The 25,035-nt window shown below is 43.8% G+C and overlaps 5 protein-coding genes across 8 annotated transcripts in view; 1 reads left to right on the top strand and 4 right to left on the bottom strand.

Annotated features, from left to right (window-relative positions):
* BCO2 (beta-carotene oxygenase 2) overlaps positions 1-5,228 on the bottom strand; it is a 37,250-nt gene extending 32,022 nt beyond the window's left edge. The window contains exon 1 of the mRNA XM_065697210.1: positions 5,219-5,228. The gene's annotated coding sequence lies outside the window, so the exon portion shown is untranslated. The remainder of the gene's footprint in view (positions 1-5,218) is intronic.
* On the bottom strand, positions 702-5,677 carry SDHD (succinate dehydrogenase complex subunit D). Its single transcript, XM_065697216.1, has 4 exons — positions 5,568-5,677; positions 5,386-5,490; positions 3,227-3,371; positions 702-1,388 (listed from the first exon to the last, which is right to left on the bottom strand). Exons 1-4 carry the CDS (start codon positions 5,623-5,625, stop codon positions 1,223-1,225), a joined length of 474 nt encoding a protein of 157 aa, XP_065553288.1. The 5' UTR covers positions 5,626-5,677; the 3' UTR covers positions 702-1,222.
* Positions 5,678-7,036: 1,359 nt separating this feature from the next.
* Positions 7,037-12,237, bottom strand: NKAPD1 (NKAP domain containing 1). Of its 3 annotated transcripts, none has more exons than XM_065697215.1 (5): positions 11,969-12,237; positions 10,238-10,338; positions 9,107-9,262; positions 8,503-8,556; positions 7,037-7,659 (listed from the first exon to the last, which is right to left on the bottom strand). In XM_065697215.1, exons 2-5 carry the CDS (start codon positions 10,318-10,320, stop codon positions 7,137-7,139), a joined length of 816 nt encoding a protein of 271 aa, XP_065553287.1. In that variant the 5' UTR covers positions 10,321-10,338; positions 11,969-12,237; the 3' UTR covers positions 7,037-7,136. The 3 variants fall into 3 exon arrangements, with proteins under 3 accessions (XP_065553287.1, XP_065553285.1, XP_065553286.1); XM_065697213.1 differs by lacking the exon at positions 11,969-12,237 and adding an exon at positions 11,412-11,763; XM_065697214.1 differs by lacking the exon at positions 11,969-12,237 and adding an exon at positions 11,541-11,763.
* Positions 11,796-14,128, top strand: PIH1D2 (PIH1 domain containing 2). Its single transcript, XM_065697212.1, has 5 exons — positions 11,796-11,992; positions 12,075-12,195; positions 12,460-12,705; positions 13,239-13,504; positions 13,621-14,128. The coding sequence occupies exons 1-5, from the start codon at positions 11,825-11,827 to the stop codon at positions 13,765-13,767; spliced, it is 948 nt and encodes a 315-aa protein (XP_065553284.1). The 5' UTR covers positions 11,796-11,824; the 3' UTR covers positions 13,768-14,128.
* DLAT (dihydrolipoamide S-acetyltransferase) lies at positions 12,434-25,001 on the bottom strand. Of its 2 annotated transcripts, XR_010616466.1 has the most exons (15): positions 24,499-25,001; positions 23,854-23,955; positions 23,388-23,512; positions 23,115-23,271; positions 21,837-21,963; positions 21,279-21,466; positions 20,597-20,759; positions 20,298-20,365; positions 19,105-19,197; positions 18,906-19,013; positions 18,235-18,350; positions 17,804-17,966; positions 17,506-17,642; positions 16,597-16,789; positions 12,434-13,925 (listed from the first exon to the last, which is right to left on the bottom strand). XR_010616466.1 is itself a non-coding variant. In XM_065697211.1 (14 exons), the coding sequence occupies exons 1-14, from the start codon at positions 24,730-24,732 to the stop codon at positions 16,660-16,662; spliced, it is 1,911 nt and encodes a 636-aa protein (XP_065553283.1). In that variant the 5' UTR covers positions 24,733-25,001; the 3' UTR covers positions 13,575-16,659. The 2 variants fall into 2 exon arrangements, 1 of the variants encoding a protein (XP_065553283.1); XM_065697211.1 differs by having other exon boundaries at positions 13,575-16,789.
* Between the last annotated feature and the right edge of the window lie 34 nt (positions 25,002-25,035).

The following is a 25,035-nucleotide window of genomic DNA, read 5'->3' as shown; positions in this document are numbered from 1 at the left end:
CACATAAATAACAATTCCAAACCAAATTAAACAAAAACAAACAAAAACCCCCTCAAATCAGAAAGTCTTGTAGAATCCAAACAGTAATTCATTCTGTTTATTGCATAACCAGACTGACAGTAACACCACATTTCCTCTTACTATTCATAGAACCACAGAAGTCCCATGAAAATGTGGAAACATTTAATTACTACTATTAAAGTCAAAAAAGTTAAAACCCAGAATACCATTTCCTCCCCCCCCCTTAAATTCTCTAAAACATAAAGACATAGAAAAGAACACTTTGTCAGTTTCACGTCAAGCAGAAAGGGTACGTTTGGTGTCTTTTCAGTCACACAGGAAAACGTGTACCAGTGTTTATTTAGAAAATAAACCTCCCCCAACTGCTGCAGATGAACACACATGTTCCTGGGAAACTGTGAAAGCCTCAAGCTGTTTATGGCTCATAAAATTAATCTGCAAAAGCATTTTTTTCTAAGTCAATTTTGTATTTTCTAATGGACATTAACTCTGTACTAAGTCACCTGTAAGTATTTTGTTTTATAACATCAAAATGAAGTAATGCAGAGTGGCATTATGAACGGTAATGTAACAATATGAATTAGTATTTGAAATTGATTTTAGAAAAAGCAGTAACTATCTGCAGAGAAAACATTTTAAGTAACCCAAAAGTAGTAAAAAATGTTCAGAAGCACACGCAATTTCTGTAAATTTTTTATTGTATGGATTAAGAAAAAAATATTCCCTTTTCTGTATGAACTCTCAGGGTCCAAAGAGTTACAGTGTGCCTTACATACAGTTCAGTTGCTGTGATGTCAGAAATAACAGTTTAATTTTCCATAAGTCAAGTTAATTTTACAAAGTAGGAAACCAAACAAGAGTTGTTTTAGAAAAACACTCATTAAAGCTGCCATTACAAGGAAAGTTACCTTTAGCTATGTAAGTCTGCCATCGATGTAACTAATCCCTCCCAATCTACAGAGCAGCTTAAATTAACTCACTCTCACCTGGAGTTCATCCACTTTAAATTTACTTTTTCTTTTCTAACATTTTTACTGTTGTTGGATATTTATTTCTAAAAGTTTAGTTCTGAACTTGCTGCAGTATGTACATACTATGGATCCCTGGTTATCCATTTGTTTCGCTTTAAACATGGTGATAGAAATATGATGAAGCAGAGGCAGCAGTGAACAATCATGTTTGTCAGGGACTTCATCACTTCTTAGAGGCTCCACAGCATAGCAACAGCCTTGCAGATACCAACATCATGATAGTTAAAGTAGCAGAGGCCAGCAAAGGTAACGGCCGACAGTACATACAGACCCGTATTGGCCAGTTTAATAGGTGTATCTCCATGGACGTAGTCAGTTATAACCTGTCCAAGACCCCTACAGAACAATAAGAAGAAAAAAGATGAAATCAGGAAAGCACATTCCTTAATGAAATTCACTCCATTATTCTATTTTTAAAAAATACACATGTTGACTCAGAGGTTTCTTAATGATACTGAGGAAACACAGCTCTTTCAGACAACAGAATCTGTAGAATTTGCCTCCAAGAAACACTGGGAAGCTTATCAGACTTCCAAGGACTGAAGAAAAGAAACCAAAGGAAATATCCCTCTTGCTTCATCAGCAAGATGTTGTTCTGGGACCAGCCATTGTCACAAGTACACAGAAGACTCCAGGATGTGTATTTACACTAAAAAATAGTTGCAACCAAAAAATTAGGATACTTTGATTTTTTTTCTACATCTGACAGACTGCGAGTGAATCTTGTTCAGGTTTAGGCTATCTAGCAATAGGAAGACAGAGGATGCTATTAAACTAACATGGTAGTTCTCTCGTACATTTTTGTACAAGTTCTGTTGTACAAAAGGACAATAGTATTTGCTTTGTGCAATGACAGATGTCAACCTGGTTAAAAAGAGATCCATATTTAACGTAACAATTTTTTTCCCAAGATTTTGCCTTGGTCTGACCTGAAGCTGAAGGACTTGTCCCATAGATAAAGAAAACACACTAGTGATGTAGTAAAATTCAAAGTCCTGCTGCAGCAGATGTCACTGCAAGTGAACACTGAGCTCAGTTTCACTTAGATGGGGTTCTAATACCAAAAAGAGTCAAAAGCAAGAAAAGAGGTACAAGGAACCCCTAGATACACAGAACAGAAGCCTGATGTGATAGCAGTAGAAAGGCAACTACTCTCAAACTACTACAGCTATTTTTATAACTGGACAGTAGAATAAGGTCATGAGTGAAACCAGCCCTTACCCACACTTCAAAAGGGTGGATAAATAAATCATAGTCAACTTAGGATTCACAAGCTGCCCTTCAACTGTACTGTTGATAAGGGATTCTCATAAGATCTTTATATGGCAGAATAAGACTGAGCCATGCTAAGACTTTTCAGAAAAAGTGGCGTGTGACTTTACAACACACTCATTAATTCACAAAAGCCCTCATGGGAAAAGACCAGTGTCCCTAAGAACAAAGAAGAGAATTAGTGAGAAACAGCTGATGTGCAGCAGACACACAACAGTGAGGCTTTACCAAAAATGCTACAAGATAAACATGGCTCAGGTATCTTGAGTAAGTCTACTCATAGGTTAGTATTTGGAATGATAACCACCTAAATACCTAAAGCACTATTTCCAACCCAGGACAATACTTTAGGACAAGATTTCCTAAACAAAAAGGTATCAACAGGTGAAAGAAGACACCTCAGAAATATACACAATACTCCTCTGCAGTTTCTGTTCAGCTGTAAGGATTATCTGATGTGTAAGGCAATAAAATTAACATTCATGGCAAGCATTACCTTTTAAAGATATTCTAGCCCTATGAAAGTAGAAGAGAATTTTCCTACATAGTAACACCTTTAGGTGTAACTTTTACAAGATAAAAACGTCAAGATTCTACATAGCCAGCGGCAAGGAAGCCCTCTTAAGTAAGACGCTGTGTAGAGCACTAAAGAATGTTTATGGATTTCTTTTTAGTAATATCTATCCTGCCTTCTGACTGAGAGGAAGAGTAGCAAAGGAAGACCAGAGTATGACTACTCTTGCCAAAGACCATGACTGTCACAGAACTTCGGAGAGTAAGGTATTTTACACTAGATCAGGAAATGAGCCAATAGACTTACTGTCATATACAGATTTAAGACTTAAGGAGTCATCCTGACTACCAGACTTTACTCTTAATTCTGAAGAACCTACTGTGCTTACCAGTGGCCATGGAGAGTAAGGGCTGCAGCCAGTGAATAGTCCATGGCTGGTCCAGGATACAGGTAGGCTGCAGGAAGGAGACCCAGCAAGAGGACACTGACAGCTCGCTCACCTGTCCAGTGCAAAGACGCAGCCCTGGAACTGCCTGCAAGAAGAGGTATTTTTCAGTGCAGAGCTCCTGTTCAAAGTGCTGTAACCTTAAAACCAGATTCCACATCCTGATCAGCACCACACAACTAGGAATCTTCTCTCATCTGATTACTAACTTTCCATCCAAGCAACACCTAGGTGACTTTGAATTACTGCTATAGGATATATATAATCTTTTACCATGTCAAAAAGGTCAAACACTCCTCTCTTGGATGCTGTTAAAAACCAGAAGCTTCTTTTAGTACAAAAGAATAGAAGCTCAACATGGAAAGTCAAAACAAGTGCCAGTCCTACTTTCACAACCTGCAGCTCAGGACTAAGGTCCAAGTCTACCACCACAGGAAAGAAGCATCTCTGAAGGCAAAGCCTTTTTGTCTAGTGAATTTCCTTACTGTTATACACTATTTACTGCTCCCACCCTCTGAGAAACAGCTTCCAGAACCAGACAGACACAACTGCAAATTCCAGTGAAAGGTACATCATGATAGCTCTGTGCACAGGTCCGCCCTGGAACCAACAGTGCTATTTTAAACTGTAAACAGCAGATTAAACTTCTGGGACCATCACAGTGATATATGGCCTAGAAGAAGCCTGAAGGATTTCAGTCCTCCACTGACACTAGCTACAATTCAAACCATGTAATAGATGATTCCAGAAATAGAAATGCCAGTTAGGGAGCTCTGTGATCAACTCTTATTTTTCAGAAGCATGCAGATACTACTGGGGGTGGGGGGGTGTGTTTAAATAAAAATCAAAACATCTACAAGTTTCTGGGGCAAACCAAAACCCCAGCATCATAAACGATACTTTGAACCAGAATGAACCATCAGCCCAGGCTAAAAACATCAAGAACTGACTCTGTGAAATTACCTTTGTAATGCAATACCCCCCCAAGTGCTTACCTAACACACAGATATTGCCCATCCATCTAAACTAAAATGCAAATGGTTTTCTTTGGTTTTGCAAGGACAGAGAATGTAGAAAAGTGACAACAGAAGGAAAGCAAAGGACCTGAAACAAAACATGAAACGGACCTAGGCAGACTGCAAGCTTTCAGCCAAGAACACTTCACAGCACATGAAGGAAGTCTGTGGTTAATATGAAGTCCAAAATAGAAATAAAGGAAATGGCTTAGTTCTGTTCAAGCCAATTACAAGCGTTTCCACTTCCAAGTTGCATTATAAAGGCTACAAAACATCCTTAACCTCTGCTCACATTTCTCATGTTTAACTGCGCAGCTGACGGACCAGAAGCTAGTCTTGGAACAGCTATCTTTCACCATCTCTGTGTTGTCTTAACACATGGAGAGAGAAAAAAACAATCTAAGAACTACTCTCTGCCTGCACATTATACTTCTCAGCATTAACCTCAGTGGATCAGAAGCTCTGCTGTTCAAAAGAGAAGTCACAACTGCAGTGTTTACATATTATTGCTGCTAATGAACAGTAAGAAATGTAAGAGTAACAGTAAGAAACCTTCTGTTTTCTTTTAAAATCTTTCAATCTTTTTTTTCCACACTAAAAAAAAAAACCCCATCATCTTTGTTATAAGCAGAGATTTACTTTTAACATTCAGTTAGTATCCCCTACCTAAGGACTTGCAGCATTCACATGCCTGACACTGACATTGCATAGGTCAGTTTCAAATCCAAGCAGTATAGCGTCACACATCCCTTGTTTTAAACCAGACCTGGGCAGAGAGCAAATCAACAGCCGCACCATCAGACTGAAAACAGTACTGTCGAAGCCGATGGCAACACATTCTGGTAACACCAGTAACCCTACCTCACCCGAGGAAAACTCCTACGCCATGGGTCGGGTTTTTCTGCCCTTGGTTACTCACACTTGCCATTTAAAATCTCCGACCTGGCTCGAAGAACCGGCAAGCCCAGACATGGGTGTAACGGGCCCATGAAACACGCGCCGTTCGGCCGAATTGGAGGACTGGTGAATAACGGCCACGGAGAAGACGAGACCCCGCGGGCGGACAAACCCGCGCACGGGACGTACCGTGGCCCTGCTGGGGGGAACCGTGGCTCTGTCGGGCCGGAACGCTCCGATCGGCGACGGCCGCTAGGACGGCGGGGCTGCGGCCAAGGGTCCTCCCGAGGAGAGCTGCGGAGACAATGGGGACGGGGAGGGTCAGGTGGGGCGCAGGGGCGGCAGGCGCGGGGCCGCGGGCCGGCACTCACCCATCTGGGCGCCGCGGGGCCGCAGCAGCCCCGCCTGAAGCAGCACCAGCGCCGCCATCGTCCCCAGCCAGCCCAAGGGCACCGCGCTCCGGAGACGGAAGCCGCTCCGCGGCCGCAACGCTTCCGCTTCCGGGCTGGCGGATGGTGGCAGCGCCGGTCCGCAGGTGGGGAAACGGGGTCCGTCCGCAAGCCCGGAGGGGAGTCGCGCCTGCGGCCTTCGGGCATCCGCGGCCCGGACAGCGGGCGCGCCGCGGAGATGCTTGGTTGTACCCAAACCCGCAGCAGTGGCCCCAGCGAACCGAGGCGCTCCTCACCGGCACGCTGGCGAATGGAAAATACTTGTACGAGGGAAGCTACACAAAATGAACACCTCCTGGGACATCGCCCATGATGTACAGAAAGCTCCTGCATTGTTATTGCGTAGCTGACCAGGAAGTGACTACGATGAAAGAGTTGAAAGCAAAGTGACTCTGCAGTACTGCTTTCTCCAAGTCTTCGGTGTTAGCTAGTGGACAACGGCATGCAGAGAATGTCTCGTCACGTGGCAGTGAAAAAGGGGGACAGCAAGCAGGACCCAGGGATACTGACACTGTTTTGTACTTGTTTAGGTGCAGACTAAAGCTGGAGCTGTGCCTGCTCGCTGACACAACAATCACATGAGTGCAGTACATTTCCCAGATGGCTAATTCCCATTCCAGCCTTCTTTACCTCCTCTAAGTTTTCCACAACCATTTGGTCTGCTGAAGCAGAAACATGGCACAGGGAAGACACAACAACCACTTACCCTTCTCAGACTTGTGCTCGGTCCCCAGGCTTTACTCCAAAACAATGACAAAAGCATCAGACGTGTCTAGATTTGTTTATTTTGTTAAAAGGCTTGGCTGTTCAGCTGCAGGGAGAACGGCCCAGTACCGGTTTCTCCAGTAATACATTGGGCAGACCAGAAACAGAACACAACACCCACCAAGGCTCCTCTGTCAGCACGAATAGTTTCAGCAGAAGTCACTGCACCTTCAGGTGGAATGTCCCTTCTGTACCCACCTGACCATGTACATGCCAACATAAAGATCTGCTTTTGTTGGAAGATGGGAAAACAAAGCTACTGTAGGGTTAAACCCAGTGACAATTCCTCTGTTATCAGACTTTTTGTCTCAACCCTTCTCCTATTGCAAGTCTTGGTCATTGATTTGGTAACCCAAAAAAGCAATCTGTTAAAACTTAAGAAAAAAAAAAACCCACAAAAAGACCTTGGTGCAAATGTGCCTGTTTTTCCCCTGCAGACAGCCTGTAACATTTTCTTGCATCAGAGGTCACACAAAAAGAATCCAAAGTTGTCAGGACTAGCCAACATGTGAGGCACGCAACTGCTCCCCTGGTTTTCTGAAGGTCAAGTCAATGAAAAGCAAGGGGGCACCTACTGCAGGCTGCCAAGGCTCATTTTCTCCCCCGTGGGCTGGCAGGATGTATATAAACCACACTGTTGAAACGACTTGTACCATGGGGCAGTGCTGAAAGACAAACACCTGCCTCTGTCCTCTACCTTATTGTTTGATCTGCAGCCTAGACTCATCAGTCCTCATCTGAGCTATCCTCTGATTTTTCATCAGCAGCCACTTTCCAGTTCTTCCTCTTGCTCCTCTTCTCCGGTACTTCACTGTGCCTCTCTGACACAGAATTGTGATGTTTCTTTCTCTTTTTTGGGGGCCGTTTCTCTTTTTTCTCCTCAGATTCACTGTCCTCAGAGCTGCTGGTGGTTGAGCTGCTTGCATGAGAAAAGTCACTTTCCTGCCCAGAAGAGGAGGTAGGTTCCCTGGCAGGCACTTTCCTGGTCTTTTTCTTGCGCTTGTGTTTCCCTTTTCGAGTGCTTGAAGTCTCCTCTTCTGAGCACTCACTCTCCTGGGAACAATCTGATGATGTTCTCCCCTGCTCCTTTTTCTTTTTCTTTCGCTTTTTGTGCGATCGCTTTTTTTGCTTTTTCTTGTGCGATTTCTTTGTTTTTTTCCGTTTGTGTGATTCCCGGGCAGTTTGCTTTTCTAGATGAGATTTCTTCTTCCCATTGATAGCACTTTGGTCATCCCCTTCTCGCTGATCACTGTAGAAAGAGCACAGGATCGTCAAAAGGAAGCAGACAGGCAGCCACATAGCAGTTAAACCTCTTCTGTCTCAAAGCTTTAAACAAGTCCATCATTTGGCTAGAGCAGGAAAGCAGCTGCTTTGACAGACAAGGTAGCTGCACTTTAGTTTCAAGTACTTAGTAACAGCTTGGGTTCACACCTTATTAATATTAGTATTTGAGCCAGAACCAAGGAGAGTATGTACTGAAAGCCACTGAGTGATGAAAGCTTATTTACAGCAGGTTACTTCAAATCTGTAAGCCTAACAAATATTGTATGTGATGATTCTGTTAAGTATAGTTTAAAAATAATTAATTCTGATTTATTTAGATCTTATTTTACAGTTAAGTCTCCACTCCTCGGGATGCTGCTTTTATATTTTATATTCTTCAAAGAATTTATATTCCTCAAAGATTTTATATTCTTCAAGTAAGGAGAAACACAGAAAATACAGGTACATTACACAGGAAAGGGGAACCTGGAGCGTTTTGAGAGGGAATATACTGAGCTGATTAGGATTAGGCCTCCTACTATGGGTCCCTGTTGGCCCAGACAGACCTTCCAGATTCATAGCATTTTAGTAACTCGAGCTCAAGCTGCAAGTCTAATTACTATAAAAGATGCAAATACCTCCTAAGACTCAGACAAGGGGGAACCACATTAATGGCCTAGATTCTTTTCAGCAGGTATCTGTAACTAAACAGTGTTGCTTTACAGTCAAGGCTGATCTATACTCAGAACTTAAAATTTAGTTTAACAAATTTCCTGCATAACCTGACAGAGCAAGATTTCAGACACATTAGTACATCTAGTTGCCTTACCTATCCGTATCAAATTCTTCAGGATATAACTCTTTATAGCCACTGTGACCCCATCTGTAAGAAAGCAGAACCAGATATTGGAAATTGATAATGTATTTAAGGAAAAAATATAACTCTGAAAAGATGGAGCCACAGAATTAACAAGAGCTTCGATAGCAAAGAAGGCTATCAGAACCTTCCCAACCAAAAAAAAAAGGAAGGAAATATAACTGATTTGGTTTGTACTATTTAAATATACCCGATGTTCTCAGCCTCCTTTCCATTTCTAATCAGGAATAATTTCAATCCAAGTTGCTTTAAAATAACCCTGGAGAGCACTAACTTTTTAAGTTCCTTGGGCAAAGTAATAAATACTAAGCTTAGCTGCTAAGCTTAAGGCTGAGCTTTTGCTGCTAACTGTGACTTAGGGACTCTATAATTCAACTTGTATCACTTATCCTGTGACACTGTGTAAGTTTGTACATGTTACTTATTCTCAAAATAAAACCAAGCATTATTTTATAGGAATATGTACTGGAAATACAAATGTACTAACGTCTTGGTACATGACCCCCAAAAGATGTTTTAATTAATTATAATCACAGAACGTAATTCCGCCACAGACCTGTCTGGCATGTTGGCTTCGCATTCATACAGCTTTTTATTCCAGGATCGGGCCCTAAGGAGATCATCTTCAACTAGGTCCAGAAACTGTGAGTTCTTCGCTTTCCAGTCAGGCCTGTGGCCGTCCTCATCAAAGCCATCACTGCGCATCCGGCTGCTGTGAAAAGAGAACAGTTGCTCTTCAGCTGTCAGCTCTGATGCAGAAAATTTCTGAACAAGGGGTTAGTCCAGTGAGAGGAACAAAAATGCAGCAAGCCTTCAATGTCCATCTATGCAAGAAGACCAGCTACTATTTTTACAGAGTCATCACTAACAGCTCTCACAAAACCTTACTGTCATGGTTTAAGCCCAGCCATTAACTCAGAACCAAGCAGCTGCCTGCTCACTCCCCCTCTCTTCTCCCCTCCCCAGCTCCTGGAGGGATGGGGAGGAGAACTGAAATAATGTAAATCCTATGGGTTGAGATAAGAACAGTCCAGTAACTAAGGTATAATACAAAACCACTACTGCTACCACCAATAATAATAATAATAATAATAATAATAATAATAATAATAATAATAATAATGGAAATAACAGGGGGAGAGAATATAAAACTAAAAGGGGAAAGGAAAAGAAAACAATAAACACAAGTGATGTACACCTACTGCTGACAGATACCCAGCTTGACCTGAGCAGCAATCTGGGCCTTCTGGGTAACTCATTCCCCCAGTTTCTATACTGGGCATGATGTGCTGTGGTATGGAATACCCTTTTGGGTCAGGTGTCCTGCCTCTGCTTCCTCCCATCTTCCCATGCTCCTCCTCACTTGGCAGACCATGAGACTGAATATGTCCTTGGTCAGATTAAGCATTACTTAGCAACAACTAAAAACATCGGTGTGTTATCAGCATTGTTCTCAGACTAAAGTTGAAAACACAGCACTGCACAAGCTACTAAGGAGAAAAATTACTGCTGCTGAACCCAGGACACTTACTCATTAAGGAGAAAATAAATGTATCTGTAATCTGACTTCATACACTGTAAACACATATTCATCATAGGATGCTCCTGAAGTGTTGTAACAAACAGGAGTTCATCAACTTAGCAATTAAGTCAAGACAATTAACTCCTCTAAACAACTAAAACCCACCTGGAGGTGTCTGACAGCATTCTGCTCTGCCTTTTCCAGTAAGTCTCTTCGGTTTGCTTCTCCCACTCCCTTATTTTCCACATTTCTGTTTCTTCCTGAATCTGAAAGTTGCAGAAGGAAAAGAAGAGTAACATTACGGAAACTTTACAGACACCTAGCATGTAACATCAGCTCAACACTCCTGCTAACAAAATTCACAACAAGCTTTCCTACCATACTGAAACAGATTATTTTCTACTAGCGGTAACCAAAAGGAGAACCTCTTGATGGTAATATCGTAACAAAGCACATGAGGCTAACTGCATCAGAAAGGTGGGTTTGCCTGATTTTGCTATCTCATCTGTTCTGGCTACCCTGCCTTGTTATTCATTACCACCCTAAACATGCATACTGTTAGAGAATGCAGTATATAAATATCATCTGGAAGGACCAAGATGAAATGAGAAGTTACATGACAAGCTAATAAAACACAGCATGCAGATACTGTGTGGTTTAACACACACTTATGTTTATGGACACTGACAGTAAATAAGTAATTTTATAAGCATATGAAACAAACGAGTTAGACCTGCTGAATTATGTCAGGAATTCATTAAGGAGTTTGCTAAAGTTAATGGAGTTTCTTAACCTGGCACTAAAATACTGCCTATGCACATTAACACAGAGTTGAAATTCTTCGATGCAATTCACGATACATACACAGTGCAAGAAAAAAGACAGAGATTTACTACTTTTAAAAAAGCAAACCACAGTTTTCATTAAAGTCCTGAGAAAATATGTTCCCTGGCACAAATTTTACAGGTGAACATATATATATATACACATCTGTCTATCTAAATATGCACGTTCCCAGAATAAGGACTCAAAACCAGGTTAAACTGAAATCGAGACTAACGGTGTTTACGCGGCTGATTTCAACAAGCTCCTTTCCTCTCTGCTCTCCCCATCTCCCGGGCATTCCGCCTGCCCCACTGCCCGCTCCGCACGGGGAAGTACCAGCGGTCCCGAGCCTCGGAGCAGCCCCCAGGTGATGCCCAGGGCACCTGCACTCGCACCCGCGGACAGAAGCCGCCCGCAGAAGCGGCCACGGGGCAGAGCCAGGCGGAAGAGTCACCGCAGACAGGGGGGACAAGGGGCCGCCGAGGCCGGCAGCCCCCACCGGCCCCGGCCGTACCTTGTTGTGCGCGCCCGTGTGCCGGATGACGTTCCTCAACAGCACCTTCCCCACCGGCACCCGGGACATCCTCTCGCCCTACACGGCCCCGCAGACGCCGGCCCCACCGGCACCCCCGGGCCCGCTCACCGGGGCACCCCCGCAGCCGGGGAGCGGCAGGGCCTGCTCTCGGCTCCCGACCGGACGTGTTCCCCGCACAGTGCCTCCTCCTGGTAGCACACGCCGGGGCGCAGCGGTCCCACGGCGGCTCCGGGGGAAGCAGGCAGCTTTCAGCCCCGCCGCGGGGGCAGCGGGCTCAGGGCGAGAGCGGCCGAGGGGCCAGAACGCGCGGAAGCAGCGGGCGGACGGGGAAAGCGACGGACCCGCGGAGCCCCGCCCTTCCGGCGGCCGTTGCTAGGCGACCGGGGGCAGCCATGGCGGGCGCGGCGCTGGCTCGGGCCGCGCAGCTCTGGTCGCTGCTGGACGAGATGGCAGAGAACGAGCCCCGGGCCTACCGCCGGCTCCTGCAGCAGCAGCGCGCCGAGGCCGAGCTGCTCTGCGCTCCCCCGGAGCCTCACCTGTGCCTGCGGGCGAGCCCCGCGGTGCGTGCGCGGGGTCGGGGTCGCGGCCTCCCGCCCGGGTGCTGCGGGGCGGCGAGCTCAGCCGCAGGTCGGTCTCTTGCAGGGTGGTGTCGGGAGGCCGCTGTTCATCAATGTCTGCAGCTGGAAAAGGGTCCCGGCCCCTAAAGGCCCCGCTGACCCCACACCTGTCAGTGCGGGGCCGCTAGAAGTATGTGGCGAAGGAGGTACGTCCCGAAAGAGTTGCGCCTCGCCCCGGATGCGTTTCTTCCTGCACTACTGCATTGCGTGGCGATCACACGCAGATTGTCGCTGTAACAGGGGGTGGTGCTGTGCCGTCCCCAGCTCTTGGCTCGGGGTGCTTCTGTAGATGAGGTTGGGTAAGAGCCAGCTCTGCCCAGAAGCCACGAATTAGTTTCCTTTGCTCTTAAAATGAAGTGACTATAAAGAACACTGGCACAATAATTCTGACACATAACTTACTTTTATAGACCTTTACAGCATTATAGATATTGCATATAACCCAGATGTTCTTCAGAGGGGACAAGAAAACCTAGAGAAAATGGAGCACTTGATCCATTTGACACTTAAATTTGTTGAGGAACGATGCAACCTTACTCTTTCTCATTTGTACACCATTGAATCATACAAATTGAAGGGAAGCCTGGAAATGATGCAGCAACGTCTGAGAGGAAGGCAGAGGCCAACTCCACATCTCAGTCAGAACACAAAGAAGGGTATGTAGAGATATGCAGTTGCTTTTCTTTGACCTATGAGATTCTCCAACAAATTTACTCAGGCCTCATCTGTAACCCAATTTTTGCCTTAAGCATAAACCAAACGCTTCCAAGTCAGAAGTATTCATACCAGGCAGTAGTTTAACCCTGCTGGCCTATTTGCATTTATCTTTGGTGTTTTACAACTGAGAAAACATAGTAACACTGGAACAGCATATTCCGTTTTTCTTTTATATCCACTAAGCATGGGAACTCTCTTAGCATTGAATCCTTTGAGGTGCTCAAGTTTCTTTTGCCCTAAACTGAGTAACAGGGACTGCTGTAACTAGGAGTCTGAAAATAATAACTTTTAACCCACCGGCAGTATAACATAATTGTGGGCAAAGGAAAACTGCCAGTAACAGCCTTCAGCTGACAAAACTGTTAATGCCAATTAGTTACAGTTAAAACTTTTGTGATGTATTTGTCAAGTATCATAACATTACACTTCTGTAACTGAGTGGTAGGTGTGAAAAATTTCCTTTTCTTGAAAGAACTAACACTTGATGAGCTGCTACACACTATGGAAGCTGAGGACTGCAGCAATGCTTCGGTCCTGCTGAAGGAAGAACATGTGATGCAGTCTAAAGGGCATCTGATAGAGGAAATTCCTAGCACTGAAACACCGGAGAAGCTCAGTACCCCTGTCTATGAAATGATCACTGTAAATGATGCAAACAAGAAACCACTCAAAATTCAACTCAGAATTGAATTGCCTAAGGTTAGCTCTGTTTCTGAGTGCGATCTGAGAATTTCAAAGGTAAGCTAGCAGAAATAACAATCCTGTGTTTTCAGTCTAGTATCCAATTCCTAGAAATGCTCACTGCTAATTCACTGTCCAATAGTTAATCAAGTATTTTAATTTTCTTGGTTCAGGATGACATAGTCATTGAAGTCCCTGGAAAATACAAATTACAACTAGAGCTTCCAGAACTGGTGGATGAAGAAACAACTACAGCAGTATTTAACAAAGGAAAACGGATGTTGTTTATCACAGTGCTGGTTGCCAAGCCAGATCCTTAAAGACTGCATTCTGTCCAGTTCATGTTCACAGATGCCAGAACAAGAAAAAAAGCTCAGAATGAGAATCCTAACTTTTAGATGGTGATGGGTTGGATTTCTTTAAATTGACCTTCTGATCTTCAGGGGTGAATACCTCGAATGCATGTAGAAAAGGAAGTCTGAAGAAACATTAATACCACACAAGTTAGGACAAAAATAAGTTTAAAGATTGCAAATATTCAAGAAGTAACTTGAATATGTTAACAGCTGTAGTAAAAGACCATAAATGCATACATGCTTTACTACGTCATTCATTTTGCCTTAAGGTACAGCAGTAACAGTTGTGAAGTGTTCTTGCGGAATAAATTCATTACTGGTTAAACACGGTTCTTGCAAGTCTCACGTGTTTAATACTGGAACAGCCAGCAGAGGTGTGTCATACACAGTTCAACAAGTTGCCCTGCATGGTGTTCTCAGTCTCTTTAGGACAATCCCTGCTGATTTTAAAGGAATAGGCTTTGTAGTCACTGAATATGCTTGACCTCAGTTCCTACTGGTTTCATAATCTCTGAATGAGACCACAAAAACCAGACCTATTCTGTACCATCCAAAACAACATCTACAGATTCAAAGCTCAGGAATGATTGGAGTGAAGCTAGCAACCAAAAACAACCTTGCAGCACTTCAACTAGGAAAAACCACCTGCATTACTTTACAGAAATACACAAAATACAAAGTAATACAAAGCAACAAAAAGCAACACAGAACAGCTTCAAGGATTACTAAGCATGACTAGAATTGGCACAGGGACAAACAAAAGCTTAACTGATCTTATTTTCATGATTGATTTGGTAGCATGTCATTCTTATGGCTTACAACACATGCATTACAACCATGCTTCTGTACTGATACTCATCAGATCAGAAATGGAAACAGACAAATTGGTTTTGTGCTGCAACTTTAAAATACAGACTGATGAAAGTGCAGTTAACTCCTAGCTTTCCCCATTCTCTGTTTCAAAGAGACTTCTGGCTGCACTGAGACACTCTTCAGTGGTTATAATTGCAAGTTCAAGGTGAAATTCCACCATTGCATGAGCTGAGCTGGCCTGTTGAAGGATGCAAGCAGGACCAGAAGTCACTATCAGCACTCAGTGCACAAGCACTGGGCAGGATTTTCTGAGTTGCAAGTGTTCCAGAGTGAAAGGTCTCTGTAACCAGAATTTGAGGTGCGCTGCAGCAAGGAAGCCAGGAAGATTCAAGTTCACTGCTACATGATACTAATAAAGCATGTATTGTTTTGGAACATTTGTAATTACAATTTAAGGTTAATAGGGTGAGTTTAATGATCAGACTGATAGGCTAAACAGCTCTGATTCTGCTATAGCAGTACAGTAAGCCACACACAACTGAATACAAAAGCACTGGAAGATGTTTTAGTAGTTGTCAATTCCAAACATTTAATAGAACATAGGTTCACTAGAGCAAGTCTGGAACCAAGATATTTTAGAATATTAAAGAAAAACTAAAGCTTTAATGCACCTTTTTGCTTAAGCCAGGCATGAAAACCAGCTATCACAGCAACCAGACATTAAACAGTTCCCACAAAAATATTTAATTTCCATAGTATTTTCTTCCAGTATCTTTAGTGGACGTTGTAGACCTTTACAGGAGACAGTACTTAATGCAATATACAGAATAACAGAACAGCTGAAACTTTTTCTTTCCTTTTTTAGACTTCTACCCCCTTGTAATTCTCCTGGACACTTTGTAATTGCTACACAGCCATCCTTTTCACATTACGATTTCATGTGGAAAATGGAGCTTAAGAATGTTCAGCACTGCACCCCTTTCAGGATACAATGACTGGGGTAACTGGACACAAGTCCAACAAACTATCGAAGCATTTTACATACAATATACATATGGTAGCACATTTTGCAGCCAACTGAGGCTGGAACAACATAGACAATTCAGGGCAGAACCACAGTACCAGTGACTAATTCAGAGATTCCTATGTCAGAATGCCTGGAAAAAAATTCCAAACATTTGAGTCATCACAGGACTAATATCGACTGATGGGATTATTAGAGTGTATGATTTGCCTATACTGGGTTCCAGCACACAGTTTCTCTTAAACATTCTGCAAAATGGTTACTTTCCATGGCATCCTAGTCTGATATTAACAAGAGGAACAGCAATTAGAGTTTTCATACAGAAAGCACATGTAAGTATAAGTCCACAAGGAGATAAGCACTCCCTGTGGTATCTGAGCGCTGTGACCCCACAGATATCAGTGCTCTTTCACCTTAAAGTGCTCAAAAGGGATCACATAGCTGAGAAGGTCCAGACCAGTGCCAAATTCCAAAGAGAGATTTGGAATGCTAGCACTTGGCCTTTGAGAAACTATTCCCGGGCGCTTCAGTCCCTTAGTGCATGTCATACTACCCATCCCAGCAGAATAGGACAGTAAGGGAATCCACCTTTTACTAACTTGTATGTTTCAGTTACCATCTCACCTGAACTCCTGTGAAGAGATGTTTATAATTCAAATTAATAAGAACAGAGGTGATGAAATTGCTTGGTGTGCACTCCCCACCTCCCCGTTCACCCTAGTTTAGAAGCAGATGGCAGTATGCGTACTGCCTGGGTAACTTTTAAATCTGGGATGCTTAACTCTGTTTTGGAAGAGTTTGCAAGTTAACTGTATAAAAATACAGTATAGCTGTAATATTGCTCTGAAAAGCACTTTTGCAAACTTTTTCTGTACAGACTGGTAATAACATTACCAGATAATATAATACATATTTAAAATAAAAAAGGAACTCTTTTAATAAGTCTGAACACTCACGTCTAAATAGCTTGTTTAAAACAAAACAGTGTGATCCAGAAAAACTTCGCTTGCATGGTTAAATTATAGCAGCATGGTTACTGGCTTTTCAAGAAAATTCTTGAATTCAGCAAGCCACTGTGCTCCAACTGCTCCGTCTACAACACGATGGTCACAACTAAGTGTAACGGACATCATACTGGCCACATCAAATCTGAAAGGGGGAAGAAAAAAAAGGTTAATACAATCCTCTGCAAGTCAGTGCCAGTAACAAAGCAAAAATAGCTTTTATCAGGGAACCAGCAACAACAGTTGGTGCTTGGCAGCAGATGTTTCTCCCTTTGAACTTCTGCAAAAGATTACATCATACAGCAGAATCATATTAATTCCTTTTCTACCATTAAGAAACACATTTGTATGTTCCCTTTAGGACAGGAAGCTCATCTATCCTTGAATCACAAGAACAGCCTCACACAATCGAAGACAAACAGCCATTTTACCAAATAACCTTGAGCTTCCCCATGTGTCAGTGACAGACTGTTAAAACGTTTAAATAATCCAAAACATTCTCCTGGATCTACACAAGTTCAATCTTCAGCCAAGGCAACGTTATATACAAAATACTTGAATTATAATCCCTCCCTTAGGCTTTCCTTAAACGCAAATTTTAACAATTTGTTAAAGAGGAACGGGTGCCTAAACTGTTGTGGATCCCAGACTAGGCCTGAAAGAAAGAAACAGACTCTCCTTAACTTGCAAAGAAGTTGCAAGAAAAATGTATGGCAGGTCATTCATCAGTCACTGCATTTCTCTTTAACCTGTGTGACCCCTTTATAGAAGATCTCACTGTACTTCAGAAAGTCATGAAAGCAGTATATCAACTTCTTGAAATCAGAAGCTCACTATATGCAGAATCAGATGCACACCTACCCTTTCTCATTATCAGCTGGCACTAGCCTTTTCTCTGAGGAGCCAACTGCAAGGATGCAGGCTTGAGGTGGATTGATTATAGCAGAGAAATTCTTAATCCCATACATTCCTAAATTGGAAATTGTGAAAGTCCCACCCTACAAGAAAAACACATTCAAAGTCACTCACAAAAGCTATTTCACGTGGCATATTAACAAACATGGCTAAAACATCACAGAATAGGTTTTGCTCATTCTAAACAGGACTTCTGAACAGAAGTCAAGGGCAGTAATGTTTAACAGCAATTTGAGTTTCTCACCTGGAATTCATGAGGTTGAAGTTTACCTTCTCGGGCTTTAGCTGCCAAAGAAACTACATCCTTACTAATGGAAGCCAGGCCTTTTATATGCGCATTGAACACAATAGGGGTTATAAGCCCTGCAGGAGTATTAACTGCAACGCTAACATCCACCACATGATTTCTGCAAGACACAAAGGAGATGCTAGTTACTCTAGCATGGTAACAAGGACAGTAATTTTCAGAACTGTTTGGATAACTCTAAATTAATATTAACTTTGCAACAATTATTTCACCTTGCACACTGGCCTTGGATGCAAAGTTCTTAGCACTTCAACAAAAGCCCCTCAACCTTTGCATTATATCTGTTCCTCTCTCTCTAAATCCCAGCAGAAGGTTTGCCATGAGCCTACCGAACAAAGTTTCTGGCTTTGACTGTACCATTAACTTACTGCCTGATAACTGTGTCCATCCATGAAGAATTTGCCTCAGGCACCTTCAAGCAAGCCAGAGCAGAAGCTTTAATTATGAAGTCATTGACAGAAAGCTTAGTGTTACCTGAGACCATCTGTAAATAAAGAGATACAGAAGTGTCAGTTTGTCTCTTACACATTACCTCAGTTAACTTGGATAGTCACTGCCATGCAGGCGTGTTTAAAGAAACTGTTAGAAAACAAACATGCTACTTGTAAACATTAATATTTGAAGTGCCAAGATAGTTTAGGAGGTACCTCTTATAATTTAAGAAGGTACAACCTTTTTTAATATCTGTTTTTTCCCCAAACTTGACTTAGAATTATTATTCCATTTAAATTTTCTACCCTTTTTATTCTTAAAACCTTTGTACCCTTTTGTCCAACTTCCCAGATGGAAGAATTGAACAACACTAAGCAGAGTAAAGTGGCCCTGTTGGGGAAGACAGAAATCAATGCACAGTGCCTGGATAAAAAGTCTTATTCTATCACAGACAGTCCAGAACTGAGGCACAACAGGTAGAAAAGGCACTGAAAAGACTATTTTTTCCAAGACAAAATAGCATATCACCAAAATGCCAGGTGGGTAAACCTGTGAAAGAATACAACTTTCCCCATGCACACAATCTCACCATGCCTAAATGCTTTACCTCATTGAGTTCTTTCCTTAGCACCAGTACTTCTCCCATATTTATATCAATAGAAAGGTAATAGTGAGGTATTGTTTGTTTAGACTGCATCAACCGCTGAGCAATGACCTGAGGGTATACAACAGAAGCAATCAAAATAAATTTATTTGGAAAATTCTATACTGCAAAGAATTCTCAGAAAGGAATAAAATCTTCTTACCTTCCGAATGTTGCTGATAGGGATATCTGTGAAGGTCCCCACTGGTGCTGCTGCAACTGCAGCAGCTGCAGGAACTGCCCCTACTGCTGGAGCCTGCAATCAGAGAAAGACAGCATAATTCATAGTACTATCCAAATATCAATTCTGCAGAGTAATTCACTATGTGGGACAAGTGCTGAGTCTAAGCTGCCTCTTGCTTTAGAGCAGCAGATATTTCTACTCTCTAGCCTCACCTCTCCAGTATCCACTAGGTTCTTTCTAAGTCCTATATTTGATTATTAAATGTAGAACTTCAATCATTTAAAAATGCAACACTGATATACACTGCTATGAAGCTCCCAGAATAGTAAGTCCTGCTAGATGGTTGTTCTGTGTACAGTGGGTGTACCCTAGAAGGCACTCACAAACTGCACTCAGCCACATCCCCTCCAGCAGCACACAAACCAACACTTCCATCATCTCATATAAAAGACAAGCAATTGAGTAACAAAAGATTTGTGGCAACAATGACAGCAGGTTCTTCATTTACAAGTATGGCTTTCATTCTAATTGCCACTTCCAGCAATCTGTTGGGACTGGATTTACCTCAATCCATAACAACGTAGCAATGAGATGAAGGGTTGGGAGTACAGGAGTACAGAATCACAGAATCCCAAGGGTTGGAAGGGTCCTCAAAAGATTATCTAGTCCAACCCCCCTGCAAAAGCAGGGTAATCTAGAGTACATCACACAGGAACTTGTCCAGGCGGGCCTTGAATATCTCCAACATAGGAGACTCCACAACCCCCCTGGGCAACCTGTTCCAGTGCTCTGTCACTCTCACAGTAAAAAACCTTTTCCTGATGTTCACGTGGAACCTCCTATGCTCCAGTTTACACCCAATGCCCCTTGTCCTATCAGTGGACATCACTAAAAAAAAGCCTAGCTCCATCATCCTGACACCCACCCTTTACATATTTGTAAACATTGATGAGGTCACCCCTCAGTGAAATACCAGAGGATAAACAAAGGAAGAAAACTTCATCCATGTATCTGACAGATTAAACTTTACAACCTAACAGTCACCATAGCCCACACAGCATCACAGTCAAACCAATCCAGCGATAACATCCTCAGAAAGTAATTGCATTTCTATAGAGCATTTCCATCACTATAATCAAGTATCTGCTCTTACAGATCTCATGCCTACTCACTGGAGCAACCTTCGATGGCACAAATGACTCCACATCTTTCTTTGTAATTCTACCATCTGGTCCAGTACCTAAAAGAGTCAAAGAAAAACGTAAGAGGATTTCAAGTATTTGCAACAGGGTGTTATTTCTAAAGGTACCAGTTTTATTCAACAGAGAGAAGTTGCTTAACGCAACCTCTGGTGAGGACAGCTGCATAGTCAGGATGTTCCTGACAGGGAGGAAAGAAAAGAATAGGCAAGTGTATATGGAGAAAGACAGACACTAGACAGTGAAAGTAAGGAAGCAGAAAGACAACCTACCTTTCACTTGGGCAAGGTCAATTCCTTTTTCTGCTGCAATTTTCTTTGCCAGAGGACTAGCCGTGATCCTTCCTTTCTGGGGAGGCAGCCCAGCTGTAGGGACTGCTGGAGCAGAAGGAACAGAAGGCTGAGGAGGAGGAGCAGCAGCAGGAGTTGCCACCACCTTAACAGAAGAATCAAAACCATTAGCTTCGGGATCATTCAGCAAAGGCTTTGAAGGTACAGTAAGAGAACAGGACCATCTAATTACCAGTCTAGAGAATAACGAAAATAGTCACTAATTTGAAAGAATTTTCAGATTCAGAGAAGTTTCTCAGGGCCAGAAATTAAATCAGACACTTCCTGGGAAGGAGGCCAACTAAGCTGCTGAAGTACACACCCAAAAAAAAGGGTCAATCAAGTAACTTATGCTGCTGGTTTTCACGGATAAGGCGTCAGAAGCGGCACTAGCAACAGGCTGGAGAATACTGTAATGAGTAACTATCTGCTCCAGTTTTTGGACGCTAAATTAGAAATTACTTCTTAGGTCACCTATCACCAACACAAGTTGGCCTTACATTCATACAATCATATATAATATTGTGGGAGCCAGGGCCTCACACTGTCAAACCAGCAGAGCAAGTCAGATCAGACAACTCTGGGGTCCCCATAACTTCTCTCACATTCTAAGAATTGTCCTTACTGGAGGAGGAGGGGGAGGAGGAGCTTGTGCCTTGATGTCCGTTACTGCAGTGGGTTGGTAGTCAGCAAAGGCTGGAATATCAGACTCTTTCTCCACAATTATGCAGAGAGCTGCTCCTAATGGCACATCTCTTGTTCCTTCAGGCACTAAGATTTTCGCCAAGTAGCCCTCCTCCTGCACTTCAAAGCCTTAAGGGAAAGAAACAAAACTGGTTAAGTGCCTGATGCTCCTGAGGAGTGCCTCTAAATGCTGCTTCTAAAGACTTTGGTAACTAAAACCATGTCCTATATTTAGTAGGCAAGAGAATCCTTTTCAGTGCAACTACTAGGGAAAAATCTCCATGCACTGCACATTGCTAAGAAGGATTGATGAAGAAATAGGAAGTGGTTTTAGGAGCTCTGTTAGCTCTCCAATGGCATGAGAGGTTAACAAAACTTGTTTTAGTTGCCTCACAGCTTCATGCCCTGAGCAGCTAGGAGAACAGTTAGCACACAGTGTACTCTAGATTCTCCTCTTTAAAGGACACCTCATCCATTCTTGGCTTTGGAGTTGACTCACCTATTGTGGCTTTATCTGTCTCTATTTCTGCCAGTAAGTCTCCCTCACTCAACTTCTCCCCGACCTTCTTCTCCCATCTCTGTACTGTGCCCATTGTCATGGTAGGTGACAGGGCAGGGAGAGTGATCTGTGAAGTCAGAGAATACAAGAGGATCAGATTCTGGTCATAGAGAAGGAACAGGAACACAGTTTTAACTCCTGACTAAATGATGCCAACCTAAAGAAGTAGCCAGCCTTTAATGCATCTGGCTCCATTACAGCAAAGAAAAGTGCTATCTTATATTGCTAGCTGGCTCCTTTCATCAAAGCCTAAGCAAGAAAGCAAGCAAAAGCAAAGAGCAAGTAACCTGTATGTCAAATTACCGCCATCACATTGGGAATGTCTTGTGGCTGCTATACGCAAAGCAAAAAGGAAGACTGAAGCAAGTCACTTTGTGACAAACAGGTTTGGCCCCTTTAAAAGTTATACAGCCTGATCTTCCAATAAGCACTCAAAGATGTTGTAAGTTTGCACATACATATTGCTGTGCAACAAATACAGCACAGGTGAGTACAGGTTCAGAGCAAAATTGGACAGATAAGGCAAGCAGTGTGAAATAAGCACATTTAGTAGCTAAAACACAAGTCAGATTAGAAGCCTTTAATTAATTCTTTGTTCAATTACTGATTTTGCATAACATCTCAAATCAGTTCCCACATGTATCATCTGTGGAATGAGGTTTACTGTTTCAAATGTTCTTTTTCAAACGAATGTCACAGAAATACCCCGCTACAAAGTGCTCGAATACAACAATGGTAGGTGTACACTTCAATATCTAAGCAAAGTAAATAGATTATCCACAAATACAACTCATTATTAGTCACCCACAAACCCATCTGGTGTGTTCTCATCAGAGTATCAGAGACTGGAGTTCTGCCCCAACATATAAAACAGGGTCTTCTGAGCTTATTCACACTTAGCACAGGGTCTTTTTATACCAGCACTATCCAAATACTGCAAGTAGAGCAGGTATTTTTTCTAGACTGCAAAACAATCCTGGAGAGACAAGAATCTCCTCTACTAGCAGCTGGGATGCTAACATTCCTGAAAAAGCTCACTGGGACCTCCCCTAACACCTGCTTTAAGCACGCAGCAATTCAAATGGCACATACTCCTGCAACTGTAGCTAATAACTTCCCACTCCAAATAGTAGTTATGATAAAATGCCGTGGAGCTAGCAATGCCAAAGACAGAAAATGAGTGCAGCAAGCCTTAAATCACAAGCAATGCTCTCTTACCTGCATATGAGGAGGGTAAGAGCTGCCAGGAGCCTGAGGAGAAGGCTGAGGTGGTGGTGAGGGAGCTGCAGCTTGAGGGGGAGGCACTGAGGCTGGAGGAGGGGCAGATGCTGCAGAATCTAGAGTATAATTTTTAAAGGCATCAACATGTTCAGGCCTAGAAGAAAATAAAACCGCAAAAGCAGTCAGATGACTGTCTCTTAAACCTTTCACACAGACACCCAAGAAGCCCTGAGAGAGAAAATTCAACTCAAAGGTTAGCGAAATACATACTTTTCTACGGTGATACATATTATGGCCCCAATAGGAACATCTCTTGTTCCTTCCGGCACCAGGATCTTGGCCAAGTAGCATTCATCTAAGCTCTCAAAGCCAACTGTTGCTTTGTCTGTCTCCACCTTTGAGAGAGAACAGGATATCATTATGGCAGCAGAAAAGGCCAGTGTGCTCAAAGCTTTCCAGTCTGATAGCATATGGTCATAACACACACAGTTCTGGAAAAAAACCACCGTGTGGCAGCAATCCTAAGCAAGTTTGTTCTCAAACAGGTTAAGTGCTGCTCCTGCTCAGAAAGAAGCAAAGCAGCAACCAGTTTTTAAAGGCTGTCAGTCACTTGCTCCCAACAGCATCTGTGATCTTGAACCCAAGAGATCTGTTCAAATGAGTGCAACCAGGGACGGAACCCAGGATGCACACATAGCTCATTAGAAATGCAGCACAGCCTGTGCCCCCAGAATACCTCTGCTATGAGGTCTCCTTCATTGATCTTGTCACCCTCCTTCTTTTCCCAGCGTGCAATGGTGCCCATCTGCATTGTGGGGGACAGAGCTGGCAAGGCCACCTGTGAGGAATAGGGCAGTGTTACAACCCAGACAGTCCCGATAATAGGAACCCCAAGCATAGAGCAGAGATAGATCCTCAGCACAGGCTGGAACAGGGGGCACAAAGGAGACTCTCTGCAAATTCCCAGCAGCTCATGACTGTCTCCAACTTCCTGGTGAGACCCCAGGGCAAACCAATACTGGGGTGCTGAGATTGGGTTGACCAAGAAAAGGAGAAGCTATGCCAGGGGACAAAGAACGGTACAGGGAAAAAGAACTAGTGGCAATGAAGGTGGCACCCATTGACGGCAGAAGGACTCAAGGTAGTGGCAAGGGTATGAGAACCACAGGAGTGGGGAAGAAAACTGCAGTTGCCCCGCGGCAAACTGCGCTGCCCAGTGACAGGAACCGAGACACAGAAAACGAAAGGGCTGCCCCAGAAGCAGAGATCATACGAGTCTCTGAGGGGACCCAACGACTATCTGGACACAGACGCTATGGGGTGGGAGGGAGGAGAGGGGACTGCCAGGCTGCCTGGGACGGGGGGGAGAGGAGCCTCTTACCTTCTGGTGTGCCGGGAGGCTGCAGCGGCGGCACGGGATGAGCCGAGGCCAGGCAAGAGGCAGCAGGAGCCCGCCGGGCCGCTGCACGGGGCCGCCCCACACCGGGCCGCGGCTCAGCGGTCCAGCCCCAGCCGCTGGCCCGCGACCGGCGCCAGCACCACTGAGAGCCCGGCAGTGTCCCCGAGGAGCCCCCGCCGCGCCCCGGGCCACCCGTCGTGCCAACACCCGCCACATGCTGCAGCTGGAGCCGGAACCGCGGCACCGCCGCCGCCGCTCGGTGACCTCCGTCCGGGCACGGCGCCGTACAGCCCAGCGCGACGCTGCCGTAAAGCGTGGCGGGGAGGGTTAACTGTGTAATGGCCGTGGTGGGGCTGGCGGACTCGCGCAGTGGCCGGGGGGCGGTTACACGGCGGCTGCAGCGGCCGGTGGGCGAAGGGAGAGCGTCATGGCCCGGGTGAGTGGCAGGAGCCTGCCCAGCAGTGAGAAAGCGGGGCTGTAAGCGAACCTGAACCCCGTATCTTTGCGCAACGCACACCC

This window comes from Lathamus discolor, chromosome 17 (genome assembly GCF_037157495.1).
Source record: "Lathamus discolor isolate bLatDis1 chromosome 17, bLatDis1.hap1, whole genome shotgun sequence".
Taxonomy (NCBI): Eukaryota; Metazoa; Chordata; class Aves; order Psittaciformes; family Psittacidae; genus Lathamus; species Lathamus discolor.
Note: the sequence above shows the minus strand (reverse complement) of the source record. Positions and strands in the feature narration are given on the sequence as shown.